At 35.3% G+C, this 14949-nt stretch overlaps 1 protein-coding gene across 2 annotated transcripts in view; it reads left to right on the plus strand.

The window, feature by feature from the left end:
* The window catches only part of PDS5A (PDS5 cohesin associated factor A), a 74007-nt gene that overhangs the window by 43903 nt on the left and 15155 nt on the right, over nt 1–14949 (plus strand). For both annotated transcript variants that reach the window (XM_056489175.1, XM_056489174.1), the window contains exons 12-26: nt 444–595; nt 3006–3119; nt 3711–3792; nt 4536–4584; nt 4714–4853; nt 5903–6018; nt 6726–6831; nt 7726–7886; nt 9971–10094; nt 11229–11387; nt 11639–11707; nt 12357–12493; nt 13181–13304; nt 13575–13779; nt 14289–14403. In XM_056489175.1, the coding sequence (XP_056345150.1) occupies nt 444–595; nt 3006–3119; nt 3711–3792; nt 4536–4584; nt 4714–4853; nt 5903–6018; nt 6726–6831; nt 7726–7886; nt 9971–10094; nt 11229–11387; nt 11639–11707; nt 12357–12493; nt 13181–13304; nt 13575–13779; nt 14289–14403 (1853 nt within the window). The remainder of the gene's footprint in view (nt 1–443; nt 596–3005; nt 3120–3710; nt 3793–4535; nt 4585–4713; nt 4854–5902; nt 6019–6725; nt 6832–7725; nt 7887–9970; nt 10095–11228; nt 11388–11638; nt 11708–12356; nt 12494–13180; nt 13305–13574; nt 13780–14288; nt 14404–14949) is intronic.

The following is a 14949-nucleotide window of genomic DNA, read 5'->3' on the forward strand; positions in this document are numbered from 1 at the left end:
GGGTGCTATAAGGTAGGGCAAGGCAGTGGGAAGAAAGAAGTCTGCCACTTCTGGTGCCTGTCTCTGAATAAATAAGCCTTCCAAATCCTGACTCAGTAATACACTTACTCAGGCATACGTGTTAAGCTGTACTTAACTTCTTTTCTGCTGGCTAGCTCCCAGATTTTCTTTGCTCAGCATGGAGAAGTATTGAAATCCTGGGTGCTGACAATATTTAATCTGCATAGTACTGGCAAGAAAACCCTTGCACAGGCTTTGCAAATTCTCATCTAGAGGCTTCAAACAGCATTTTTCAGCTTTTGAAGTATCTAAATTTAGGAAATTAGAAGGTGGTTATTTTATCTTTCATGCTTCTACAGCTTCACTTTTTTTTATTTTATTTATTAATTTTTTTACTTACCAAAACCAATTCCCCAAATTCTTTTAATTTCTTCCCTCTCTAGTGGCGAGTAAGAAAAGAAGCTATGATGGGTCTTGCCCAGCTGTACAAGAAGTATTGTCTTCATGCTGAGGCTGGAAAAGATGCTGCAGAGAAAGTGAGCTGGATAAAGGATAAACTTTTGCACATATATTATCAAAATAGCATTGATGACAAGTGAGTCAATCTAAGTCTTCCTAATTTTAATTGTATAGTGATAAGAGATACTCTGAAAACATATGCTTATCCTGTGAAAGCTGTGTTTATTTTTCTGTATTTATGGGTTGATGTATGATATATTTAATTAATCATTAAGACATGAATGCAGATATTCAGGATTGTTGTATTATCTGTTCGTGGATTCATTTTTATGTACTGATGGAAGTAGATCTGTGATGATAGCAGATTTTCCTTAACTACTGTGTAGAAAAAAATGGTAGATTCGGCATTTACTGTGCCAGTTCTTGTTTGCCTTACTGCATTCCAGAGGCCAGGCTGTTAAAATCCGTCATCTGTGAGTGTGATGTGTGTCTACACCCCACAGTACATGCACAGATTTCTCTTTTGAGTAGGGACGTTTAGGTAGACCAAAAGCTGAAGAAACATCAGAGGCACTTTGACATTTGATTCATCTCTGCTTTGTCACTCAGTCCCTTTGGTTTTTTGAAATACCGTTTTGGTGTTGAAAAAAAGTATTTTGGCCAAAGTTTTGGAAGATTATTATTAGTCTTTCAGAAAGAGAGAAGCTATGAGATCATACAAAGGCAGAATTTCAGCCTAGATTTTTAATATGGTAGACTCAGAAAATTCTTTACAGTGTTTCTGAGTGCCGTGCTTATGTAGCCTGCTACTTCAGTATGTTCTGTTATCTTGGTGACTAGTCTGAATGGGCCAATAGCCTCCTTCAGTTGCCGGTTCTGATACTAAATTTTTAAACACTGCAGTGGTGAAGGCTTTCACTTTGTTCATGTGGCTGATTGTAAGCAGACCATAGTTATATATTTGATTAGTTGGCATCTTTTTTGAAAATCTGGAAATCTTCACATAGTTTATACAAAGATAATTCAGCATATCATAAAAATATACTTTAGTTTTCATTGAAAAGTTTCTGGTTTTTCTATCATGTTTACATCTCATTTTCAGTATGCAGGTTTGATAGTGGACAGAGGATGAATCAAAGTTGTGTAGTGAACGGGACAGATGTGCCCTGTTGCCATTTATTGTTATGCTAGCCAGTCACTTTCTTAACAGGAGAGAAGTGTGTCTTGCAGTTACTCCCACTTTGTAAATCTTGACCCTTAACCAGCTGGGACCAGGAAAGGGATAATGCGGTCTCTCCATTTGTATTGACAGCTTTTCTAGAGCATGTTTCTATAGAGACATGGACTAGAGCAATGTTTGTAAATTAGTAAGAGCTCTGATGCCTCCTATCTCCTAGGATGTTAAACAGATGGAGTCCCTTGAGATTTGAAGATCTGTTCTCCAAACAGTTTAGTTCATGGAGTCAAGAGTAGGAAAAGTGTACATTTAGAGAGACAAAGCCAAGTTTTCTTTAATACTAATGGGCTGTCTTGAGATAGTTGCATCCATATTCATGGTCATCCTTTTATTCCTCTGCCTTGCCCTCATGTCTCTTGGAATTTTCTTTCAAGAAAATAAACTGTGTGAGCAGAAGTAAGGTGTGTTTGATCTGTGCTGCTGTGGTCTGTGTACAAGGTGCTTGCAGAGTTCTTGCTGGTACTAGTGCACTGGTACATAGTGAAAAAGTTTTAAAACTCAAACACACAATATTTGTCAATAAATATAAAATTATATAGCTGAACATTGTGCACATCTATTAGTATGAATTAAATTAACATTTGAATGTTCTTTCATGGGGGGGCTATAATTAGATGAACTACTTGTATTTTGTCATTCAAAGTTGGTCTTTAATGTAAAACTTCAAATGTGTATTTTAAAAAGATTATTGGAGATAGTTTTTGCTAGTTTGGTTTGTTCTCACTTAGTTTGCCTTCTGACCCTTTAATTGTGTATGTTTTGATGCTCCTTCATCTCTACCCTTCTACTGCTGATTTTTAGCTTGTGTATTAGAGTGAATGGATTCTGCAGTACTACAGTTCAATTTTAACCATTCCCTCAACTTCAGATTTTCCATTTCCAATATTTCAGATTTTTACTTTTCCTCCCCTTTGAGTTACATTCTTGTATTCTTTCTCCTTTTTTTGAGCTTTTTACTGTCTGTGTTCCTTCCTTCTATATATTTGAATAAGCAAAGGGAGATTCTCACATCCTAAAGGCAAGGAGAATTTGTATGGTGACAAGTGACTCCCTCTTAGAGGTGAAAGAGAATGAATGTGGTAAAGCTCTCAAGGGGCAGTTCTTACTAATCTTTCTGTCAATAGTGGAAGGAATCTTTACAGCTGAGAAAAAGGCCACTACTTTTTTATCTTCTTTCTTTGTAGAAAAATCTGGTTTTAATAACTTCCACTAGTTCTTGTTTTTTCAGCTTGTCTGAAAGGTATCGCTGTTGTTTGCCATGTACAGAAGTGATTTCTCTTTTTTTTTTTTTTTTCTTCTATTCCTGCAGATTACTGGTAGAGAAAATCTTTGCTCAGTATCTCGTTCCACACAACTTGGAAACAGAAGAGCGAATGAAGTGCTTGTACTATTTGTATGCTAGCTTGGATCCAAATGCTGTCAAGTAAGTATAGTGTGTATTCAACAAATACTTGCTTTCTTAGGCTTTTCTAACATCTCTGTTATCTTACTTGTATTACTTAATAAAAATACAAATAATGAATGCTTGGCATTATTTGCAAGTAGCATAGTATTTGAAAACATGCATCCCTTTTACATACAAGCCCGACACATCCATTAGATAGAAAGATCCCATGATGTTTGAGAACAGTAGGTTTATCCATTCATTTCCATCAAATGAGAACAATGCAGAAAGTGCACAGGTGATGACTTCTAGGTTTGCTCTGCATTAGGGACCATGATGAGGGTACCTGTAATTGAATTCTGGTTGATGGTGGCCTGTTTTTTATTTGAGTGCTTGTAAGAAATGCTATGGGTGTCCTGCATATGTTAAATTGTTCCTAGAAGAATAAATGAGATGATGTTCTATAAAAAGACAAAATCAGTTCCATCTTGTTTTCAACAGTTATTTTTAATATTTGGTAGGTTTTGATTGTAGCATTTCTAAGATAAATAAATGATCAATCTTGTTTAATAAAACATCCAGCATGTTCTTGTTATGAAGTTTTTCTTTTCTGATTTCCCATTTTTGCAGAGCACTGAATGAGATGTGGAAGTGCCAGAACATGCTGAGGAGTCATGTACGAGAATTGCTGGATTTGCATAAGCAGCCCACTGTACGGTTTTGAAAATATTTATACTTTATCCAGTGGATCTATGGGACTAATTTACTGGGGGGGTTTTAGTACTGTATTGTTAGTTCAGTGTAACTTTGTTATTTGTTGATTTCTGTATGTCGACAACATTCCTTTCTCCTGAAGTAAAGTTGCTTTCTGTAATGCTTGAGGTATATGACCTCCTTCTGTTGATCATTCTTTCATAGTACTGCCCAAGAACTTTGGAACAAGTTTTAAAAGTTTCAAAGGTTTTTTGATTGCTTTTGTCAGACCTTTTTTCTTTCTTACTTTCTAAGGGATTTTGAAAATGGGATATGTTGTAACATAAAGCAGTGATTTCTTCGTTGGTTAGAAAAAATAAGTTTTTATGTATTTGTACTGGAATTTTACTAGTAGAAATATTAAATAGAAGGGCATTGCTTTGAGTTTTTGGTGAGAGAGTGGTCTTGTGGGAATTTTCTGTTTTGGGGGGGTACTGGGGTCTTTTTCCTGATTTTGACATGTTTTGTGAATTAATGAATTTTTGCAGTTCTTCAGTGCTACATGAAGATTTTTTTCCCTTTCTGTGTGGTAGCTGCTAATGATAGTCACACTATTCCAGTATCTATTCTTAAATAAAAACATAAAACCTAAGATTCAGGAGTAGAAATAGTGCTGCAGAAGAACTAACAGATCAGGTTAAAGGTTTATTTAATAAAGGAGATATTGCTGATTTGTTTGTTTGTTTTTGCTGTTGTCCTCAGTCAGAAGCAAACAGTGCTGCCATGTTCGGAAAGCTGATGACCATAGCAAGTAAGTGTTAATAATTTTTTATAAACATTTTATAAACTAATACAGCATTCCTGGAAACTGTATTTCTGTGAATCTTGGCCTGCTGAAATTGCTAATTTATCTCATGTTAAATTGTTTTTAATCATACAGAAAACCTCCCAGATCCTGGAAAAGCACAAGATTTTGTGAAGAAATTCAATCAGGTTTTGGGCGATGATGAGAAACTTCGGTCCCAGCTTGAACTGTTAATTAGCCCTACATGTTCTTGTAAACAGGCAGATGTCTGTGTGGTAAGGAACTGGAAAGGCAAACTTTTATACCATAAGTATTTATGCTTAAAGCAGCTACTTGGAGTTAATGGTTGCCTCAATTACCTAAACATGGTTTTTACATGTTTCCAATTTTCAAAAAATGCCTTTTTGATTGACTTGTAGATATTAGGGAAAAGATCATGACAATGATCATTCATCTTCTTAAGAAAACTTTAGCTTTATTCCTTCCTGGGATTATGACCTTCGAGCATAATGTCTAGAATACCAGTTTATTTCTTCAAAATGCTTCAAGTGCTTGTTTTGTGGTAGGTTTCCCAAACTGTCTTCTCACAGTGGTTCAGCTTTCAAGTACCAGCAAGTCATCTATTACCATCTGCATATTATTAATTTGTTTCTCATCCTAGAATAGTATTTTGAGATCACTTTCTTTTTCTCATGTTATGTAACCTCTTTGATGACAATACACACCTTAATATGAAATTGTACTTTTCTACATTCTGCCAACCACCACAGATTTTTATTTTTTTTTTAAATGGTCTAAGGCAAAGCAAGCAATTTAATTGACAGAAATTACAAAGATCACAAAGAGCATCTACAAACAGACATAGACTTCTTGAGTTTTGTCTAAAGGCTCAGAAATTTTACAGGGAAGAGGGAGTAGGACAATTTTTTCATTGTTACGAAATCTCATGTACTACAGAGTTACCCACAGTTTTCTGGATTACACTTTACAACAGACATATACATGCTGCCCATTGTACTTCACTCTTCCTTAAATCTATTTTGAATCCTGACTTCAATTCTTAAGAACCCCTGAAGAACACAAATTAGAAACCTATTTAAATAGTTTTGTAAAGTATGTCTGCTTTAAATATAACATGATAAAGAGAGGTGTGGAGATACCAACAGCCCCCCCCTCCTTAAATTATATTTAAAAATTTAAATTTATTTTTCTGATTTACCACAAATTCTGTGGTAAAAAGAAGTGACTATATTTAGCTTACTCAACATGTTAAAGAAGTAAGGAAAATGAGTGTAATTCTTGTTTGTATCTAACATTATTGCAGAGGGAGATAGCCCGGAAACTTGCAAATCCTAAGCAGCCAACAAATCCTTTTCTGGAAATGGTCAAATTTCTTCTGGAAAGAATTGCCCCTGTACATATTGACTCAGAAGCCATTAGGTAAGTTTGAAAGATCATGAACAATTGACTTATAAATTATTAAAATGATGACAGAAATGGCAAAAGAAAAAATAATTTTCTTGGGATTTAAATTGGTCTGTCCTAGCACTAAATGTGTAGGTAGTTTTAAATCAAAATTATGTAGATGTATTCATTCCCAGCAACTTAGAGGATGCAACTTCTTTTGATGCTGCTTTACAGTGCTGCCTGAAAAATTATTTTTAAAATGTAGCAGTTCATGGTGAAAATTCTATTTGTGGGGCTTCAGGTGAAAGCTGTGAACGTAATTTTCACATAGTTAACTGCAGCACACTCTTCCATATAGCATCTGAATTAATTAGCTTTTGTGGGATTGTGTAAGAGAATGTTTTGATTCCTTTTGAGACTTGTCTGGCAACCTAATTATATTCTGAAACTTGTGCGAGTATGTGTTGATCTAATGCCGCCAGCATGGTGGGGGTTTTTTGGATGGATTTTTTTCCCCTAAAGAATTCTTTTTGCAGAAAGTGAAATTAGGAGGAAAAGGACTAATGTAATAACTTAAAAATAGCAAAAAACAAACAGCCACCACCAACAGCCAACACCACCCCCAAAGGACTGTTGCATTCCCTTTATATGTTATGAAAACCAAGTAATCTTGCTTATATCTCCAGCCTTTAACATTGTCATGCTTAATTGTTTGTTCCTTTTTGTATTTCTCATTTCAGTGCACTAGTAAAACTAATGAATAAATCCATAGAGGGGACAGCTGATGATGAAGAGGAGGGTGTAAGTCCTGATACTGCTATTCGTGCAGGACTTGAACTTCTCAAGGTAATCTACAGTAACACAGTTATAATCTGTAGTGGAAGGGACAAAAGTGGCATGAGTAACAAATTAATGTTAGCATGACTGTAATAGTCATTCCTTAGATAATTACGTTTTTAATGTATGAAGCTGGTAATTAATATTCTCTTGAAAGAAGAATAGTGGAAGAGATGGTTTATTGGGAGAAGTGTCTTTTGAAAAGGATGGTGAGCATTGAAATGGACATGTTAAAGCAGAAATTGGTTTCTGCTTAGAGAAGTAGTAGAGAAGAAGGTATAGAGGTAAAGTGAGAGGAAGATAAACAGGGAAAGTGGGAGAGACTCTTTGGGGTGTGTATGACACTAGAAAGGAAAGCAAGCAGTTAGCTCAAGGGCCACATTATGTAGAGAAAAAAGGGAACTTGTGTTGTCAGTGGTGCTGAGAAGTGGAAGGGGGAGAAAGAAGGATTTTAAATATCTGGAAAACAGTAGCCCATGTTTTATTTGTAGCTATCTTAACTTTCTTGGTTTCTTTTCTGCTCAGGGACCATAGATTCTGGAGAAGTTAAAATTTCAGTTCATTTAAATTAGGTTGAAAAGAAGTGTTCTTAAATAGAGTGCAATATAAACAAGTACTCTTAAGTGTTCATTTAAAGAAGTGTGGTTTTATATATTCAAATAATGTAATATCTTACAAAATACTTGTAGGACATGAGGACCTGAAAAACAAAACCTAGATGAATTTATTTGAAAATTTATATATAATCTTCTCCACAATGTAGTTACTGAATGTAATAGTTTCATATGGGCATGTAACAGCTATTTATGTTAATGGTAATGGACATAAACAGTCATCATTTTGTTTTTCTGATTATTCATTTACTGTGAATAAATATACCTTTGTTTTAACGTGTGTCTGCAGGTTCTGTCCTTTACACATCCTACCTCGTTCCACTCTGCAGAGACCTATGAGTCTCTACTGCAGTGCCTCAGGATGGAAGATGATAAGGTAGCTGAGGCAGCCATACAGATTTTCAGAAACACGGGTCACAAAATAGAAACAGACTTGCCACAGATAAGATCGTGAGTATTATGTGCTGCTTTTCATATCTGGAATTCTACCTCTTGATAGTTTATTCAATATGTTGCCCCTATCTAGATTTGTTAATATGAATAGCTGCTCTTCCATGATTTTGATTTCCTTCAGCACCTTTCTGTCCCTGTCCCTTCATTTTTAAATTCTATGCTCTCACAGTTTTTACTTATTTATTGAACGTGTTAGGTACTTCTTAAAAATCGTCTTTATTATAATAGGCACATTAAAATCAGTGCATAGCAAATCTTTGAGGTTACAAAATAAACAACAGCAAAAATACAGCAAAAATACATTTCCTTGGCATAATTTCTACTCATATCTGTCCTTCACATGATTTTTCTATCTTTGTAAGGAAAGCAGATCCAATCTCTGATATAGCTAACATGTCTGTTTGTTATTAAACAAGATGGGAAACAAAATCTAAAAGCAGGCATGGATTTCTAGCAAAGAACAATTGGCTGGCTGTAAGTTGTCATGCAGTTAATACTGTACTGCTGATTAAAACTGAATAATCTACTGGATATTCACAGACTATTAAATACCTTATGAGTAACATTTGAAACCTTAAAATCACCCTGTCAGTAACTGACTCATCCAAATAATAAATCACAGGTTTCAAGTTCTCACATATTGAAATAACATTTAGGATATTGCCATGCTAAAATGCATACCAATGTACACTTTTAAGTTTGCTGTAAATTAAAGCTGTAACCTCAGCGATTCTTCTGAATGGGGATCAGATTTTGGACAAAAGAAAAATATTACAAGTACAGGTATATGAGATATGTTTTAAGACATTTGTAGGAATAAAGAGAAGGAAAAGCCCAGCAGTCCCCATTGTCAGTACACTTCCTAGTATAGTCCCAAGTGTCTTTGGTTCCCTACCAGAATTTAATCAACACTCTATTGCTGGCCTATATCATGTTCTCTCAAAGGATCTGGTACTGCTGACATTTCTTTTGATGTTGTGCCTTAGGCAATTACTGGTGGAGTTTAGTCTGGGAGGTCTCAACTTTAAAATGTAACTGTCAAAATGGAGGTGGCATCTTTGGCATGGTTTCCAGGCAGGTCAAGTTGGCATTCTGAAAAGCCATGTCAGTGTTTACACTTGACACAAAGAAAAAGAAGTCTCAGGAGAAGTAGATATTCCAGATTTCATGTATTCAGAAATCTTTGTCATAAATGAATGACTTGATACAATCAACAAGATAGTTTATTTCAAGGGACCTGTTCATGTTTTGGATTTTTTTTAAATGCTTCTGAGACAGGTTACTTGCTGTCCTTTGAAGCAGTGTTCAACAGCAGCAACTCAAATTGTTCTTCTTTGTATAGGAAGTGAATAAGGATTTTTGTACCAGTTCATGGACAAAGACTACCATATGATTCAGGAGCCTAGTGGAAGCACTGGGCATGCTCCACCAGAGCCGGTGGACTATGTATAAACATGTAGATGGAAACATGTGAAGGTGCATGTCAACATTTCAGGTTTCACCTTCAGCAGATATCTGTCAATTGAGGTGTGCTGAGGTGTGGTTTGTAACTGCTGCACCAGCGTTTGGTAGAGACACTGAAATGTGCATGTAGTTAACATGTAGGTTAGGTATTGAAGTTTATTTTAGCTGTAAGTTTTACTGAATTCTTTCCTGTGTTGACTCTTAATCCAATTTGTGGAATCTTGGCAGATTTGAGAAGAGATTTTCTACTTCAGGCTACTGTTAACATGTTTCTCAGGGTCTTCGGTTTGATTTTGGATTTTGAGGAAACTGTTTGAGGTTTGATTCTTTCAACCCAGCAAGTTGCTCTTCAGCCTCCAGTTGCTGATTTTAATTATGTAGAATGTGTCATCTGTTTCCTTCTGGTATGTGTACAGTCAGATATTCAACAAGTATTGGTAAATACAATTCCATCCTGATTTTTGCTTCATGATTGTGATCTTTCCTGAACAGACTTCAAAGGAATTCATGATTTATAAGACAGTGATGATAGATTTGTATGTGTGAAGATACTTTTTTTTTTTTTTTTGGTAGACTGCAAATTGCATTCTAAAGTATTCTATTTAATGTTCACACAGAACACTAATTCCGATTTTGCATCAGAAAGCAAAAAGAGGCACTCCTCATCAGGCAAAACAAGCTGTTCACTGTATACATGCCATATTTTCAAATAAAGAAGTACAACTTGCACAGATCTTTGAGGTATGTGTTGCCTTTTTGTTTTAAATATTTGCTTATTAATTGATACTGGTAATCAAAATTAATTCCTACTGCTTATTAACAGATAACAGTTTATGCGGTCAGGAAGCCTACAGATGTATGGTACTTAAATTATTAATTTTACAATAGCAAGTTATTAATATTTGTGTCTTAAAGTCATGATTTACTAAAATTCTCGTGTCTGACAGATGAAGGTTTTCTTTTTTATCTGCATGGGAGAAGTTTGGGGGAAATAAGATAAATATGCTGGCCTGATCCCCAGCAAATCCCATGGGGACACCTTTAGCAGATACTAAATGAGAGATAACATCCCCTGCTTTCAAGCTGTATTGAATTATGGAGCTGTAAGGTCTTTGCACATACAGCCTTGCCTCACTAAGGCAGTTAGTGCAGAGCGACTTGACTGGAAGCTCAGACATCCACTTACTGCTTCCTTAGACAAGTTATTTAGCAAAAACACTTTTTATACAGAGCAGAGAGTTTATTACTTCTCACCCTAGTCTTTTAAATAATAACATTAATCTGCACTTGTAAATTATTTTAGGTTCTTAATCTTGGCGGTCTTTGAGCCCGTGCATAATTTATAAGTGTGAAAAGCTTTGAATTAAGCTTGCAGAGTTCGATCTCTGCTTAGACTTCTGTTAGAGTGCTTGTTCCCTCCCTGATACGAGAACCTGATGCCATGGTGTGGGGTGATACAGGAATTGTCCTGGTGATTCTTACCTGGAAGGTAAATACTGATGGCTAGTAGAAATGTCCCTGGTGGTTTCCAAGGTTTTGGCTGCTGTTTTCTACCACTGGCAGCTGGGATTCAGGCTTTCACAATTCTGAACAGAGTTGAGTCAAAGTTTTTTCCCATGTCTCTCAGGTTTGAATGTGCTTCATGTTAGAAGAGAATATAGAATTGATTTTGCCTTACCTTATCAGAGATTTTTGTTTACTCTGTTGAATAGGAAATTATATTCTTTATACCTCTGATTGCTAATTTTATTAATTCTTTTGGAAAAACGATGAAATGCGTCAGCAGTACAGCAGTTAAATAAACTGTTTTAAGACATAATAATTTATTACCTGAAGTTGAATTTTGATTTTTTTTTTTTTTTTTTCCTTCCTCAGCCTCTTAGTAGAAGTTTGAATGCTGATGTACCAGAACAGCTTATAACTCCCTTGGTCTCTTTGGGTCATATTTCTATGTTGGCTCCAGACCAGTTTGCTTCTCCGATGAAATCTGTTGTTGCAAATTTCATTGTGAAAGATCTCTTAATGAATGACAGGGTAAGATTATCTTTTTTTTTCTTTTTGTAAGTGCTTATTATGCTGTTAACCTGTAATGAACTCTGTGGGGAGTAGAGCCTTTCTTTGTGAAACTAGTCCTTAAAGTAGTGTTCTGTGAGTGGTTAGTACAGTGATAATTGCATTATAAAAGGTATTTTTGTAAAAGAAAGCCTAATCCATTCTTTCTGGTTTTACTTCTTCATTTTCTGTATGAGTTGAACCAGTTTGTAAACTGACATGAATTTCTATAGTCAACAGGTGAGAAAAATGGAAAATTGTGGTCTCCAGATGAAGAAGTCTCTCCAGAAGTACTAGCAAAGGTGTGTTATCTGCTGACAGCAATAATGTGTATATCTACAATTAAAAATTTACTTTTTTTCCGGTTGTGCTATGGGGAACATTAGAATAAATCCCTTCAAGTTTTTTTTGTATTAGCCCTATTAGAATATTATTGGTTTTGTGGGTTATTCACAGAACTGATAAAACTGATAGAAACTATGCATTCTGTTGTCTTCACTTACTGATATTAATTATTCAGAGCATTGAGAAAATAAAAAAATTTAAAAGTTTTAATTTTGCTTCCAGGAAAGGTAACTTTACATTGACTTTACTGACTTGTAAATATACTTGAAAGAAATTAAGACCCTGATGAATGTTAATCTAATTACGGCCATTTCTGGAATTTTTGTCTAGTTGCTTTTGCTTTTAATCTCTATCAAGTATCCTGCATCCTTTGCAGATGCGAATCTGCAAAGACAGTGGACCACAGTTGAAGTGTTCTGAGGTCACCAATACTAACTACTTCTTCCTTTTTCAGTCTAAATATTTGCTGCTTCGTTCTGTTCCTTTAAAAATGTATCAGCTTTAATTCACAGAAATCTGTGGGAATTTCAATTTGACAACAGTAGGTTTTAGTAACATGCCAACTTTGGCAAGTAAGTTGATTGTTGATTTGTTTGTGTGCGATAGGTGCAGGCAATTAAACTTTTGGTACGCTGGTTGTTGGGTATGAAAAACAACCAGTCCAAATCTGCAAATTCCACACTCCGGTTATTGTCAGCCATGCTCGTCAGCGAGGGAGACTTGACAGAACAGAAGCGAATCAGGTCAGATTTTGTTCCTTGCAGGCTTCCATAAGTTTTGTTTTAGAATTTCAAAGAACCTTGGTTCTTTTAGAGTGCTTGTGGAATGTTAAGGTCAGCACAATGTTGGCTGCAGATCTGATCAGAGCAGTAGTATTAGGAGTGGAGTGGCGTGGCAGCATGAAATTGTTAGATACTCCCTTTCTTGCAATTTGCTAATACCTACCCAGTTCCAAATTAGATAAGTTTCCTAGTAAAAGACATTGTAGAGAGTAAAACACATCCAGAAGGATTTTTGAAAACAATTGAGTGATAACCACTTCCCCCAAGCATGTTAGATTTTATCTTGGGTGGAGCTTCTTCATTCCAACTGTGGGGTAACTGCATGTCAACTTCATCTTGAGGATGAAGGAAGGAAAGAGAAAAACTGGCAAAAGTGTTGCTTTCATTTAGACAGTAATAGGAAAACAAGAAACTTGACTAGTCTAATTTCATTGTTTTACTGGAAGTAGAGTTTTTTGGTGGGGAAAGTAAAGCACTTTATTTTTCACAAATTCATTATGGTTAGCTTGATCTAGAGCTATGTTACTGGGATTTCATTGATTGGTCATTGATCTTGTAAAAAGAAGAAATTGAGACATGCAGATAATTTAAGGATAGTTGTGGTGAGCTGTGATTAATTATTTGGATTTTTTTCTCTGCCATGTTTAGTAAATCAGATATGTCTCGACTGAGATTAGCTGCTGGTAGTGCAATAATGAAGCTTGCACAGGAGCCCTGTTACCATGAAATAATTACCCCAGAACAGTTCCAGCTCTGTGCACTCGTCATTAATGTAAGTAATTGCATTAGAATTGAAGTGACCCTTAATTGAGTTTTGAGTCCTTGTGCCTGAGCTTTTGTTGCTGCTACACTGAGTATATTCTGTTCCTCACAGCAGCTTTCACAAGAGTTATTGAAGTTTCAATTTCAAATGTTTATAGTGCTGCTCCTGTTCATATTTTTAAAAGCCTCCTCATAATTCCACTTCGAATGCTTTCCTTTTTTTTTTTTTTTAAAGACCAGGATTTTAAAGGTTGCACATTTATGGTTTGTGTTGCTGCAGGATGAGTGCTACCAGGTGAGGCAGATATTTGCCCAGAAGCTGCATAAGGCACTTGTGAAATTACTGCTCCCTTTGGAATATATGGCAATCTTTGCTTTGTGTGCCAAAGACCCTGTGAAGGAGAGAAGAGCACATGCTAGACAATGCTTGCTCAAAAACATCAGTATACGAAGAGAATACATTAAGCAGAATCCTATGGCTAACGGTTAGTATTAATAAAATTGTTAAGAATACAGTAATACTAAGTTGGAAGGAGTAATTATTAGACCCTAAGCAATTGGCTTTTCTAAAGAAACATTAGATAAGTTGAATCTATTTCTCTGTCTTTATATTGGACACATTCAAATCTAAATTTACTTAGTTCCATATTAGCATAAACCAGAAAATGCTCCTCTGTACATTTCTGAGAATTATGGATGTAAAATATAGTGCTCTACAACTACAGCTGTACTTGTTTTGCTCAAAAAATAAAATTTTGTGTCCTGATATTTTTAGGCTTTATGACCTTCTTCCTGAAGCAAGACAAGTAGTTCTGTAGTAGTAAAACCTGTTAATTTTTCTTAATGGTTCACTAGAAGTAAATTCTGTGGGAAGAAAATGCAAGTCAAAATTTTACATTTTGTATTTGAAAAAGTTGTACTTTGAAAAAGCTTTTCTTATGATGCACATGTATGTGTGTAATAGAGAAACAATTTTTTGTTGTTGTTATTGTAGAAAAATTGCTGTCCTTGCTGCCTGAATATGTGGTACCGTATATGATTCACTTACTGGCACATGATCCAGATTTCACAAAACCTCAGGATGTTGATCAGCTTCGTGATGTCAAAGAGTAAGTGTCAAGTGATTCTAGAATTCTTATGCTGAGAATTGTTCTGCACTTGGAAAGAAACTGATTAGGAAGAGCAAAAAGCTATTTAGGAAGAAGAAATACTTCTTTTATCAACAGTATCTTGCAAACCAGTAAATGGAAAAAATGGAAATATTGAACACTTTAATCATGGGAAGAACACATCAACAACTGCTTAGCAGTATATTCTGAAAGTCCCTATGGTAACCTCTAGGTCATCCTGTAGTATATCAAATCAGTGAGTAGTGTATACTTCTTTTAAAGTAAGTAATGATTTTGGAGTCTTGTCTTTGTGCCTAGGAGTATTTATAGGATGTCAAGTAATGTTAGTTCAAATATTTTGGAACTTAAAATAGAATGCTTCTCCAAGACTTGAAAACACTGAGGCTGGATAAGCCCTGCCTGACTGGAAACTTATTAGTTTTAGTGTTTTGATTTTTTTGTTGTATTAATTTTTGATTAATAAAAACTGAGCTTTGTTGGGTTTGTATTAGGCGTGTATAACTACATATTAAAATCAATATACAT

Source organism: Oenanthe melanoleuca, chromosome 4 (genome assembly GCF_029582105.1).
Source record: "Oenanthe melanoleuca isolate GR-GAL-2019-014 chromosome 4, OMel1.0, whole genome shotgun sequence".
NCBI lineage: Eukaryota > Metazoa > Chordata > Aves > Passeriformes > Muscicapidae > Oenanthe > Oenanthe melanoleuca.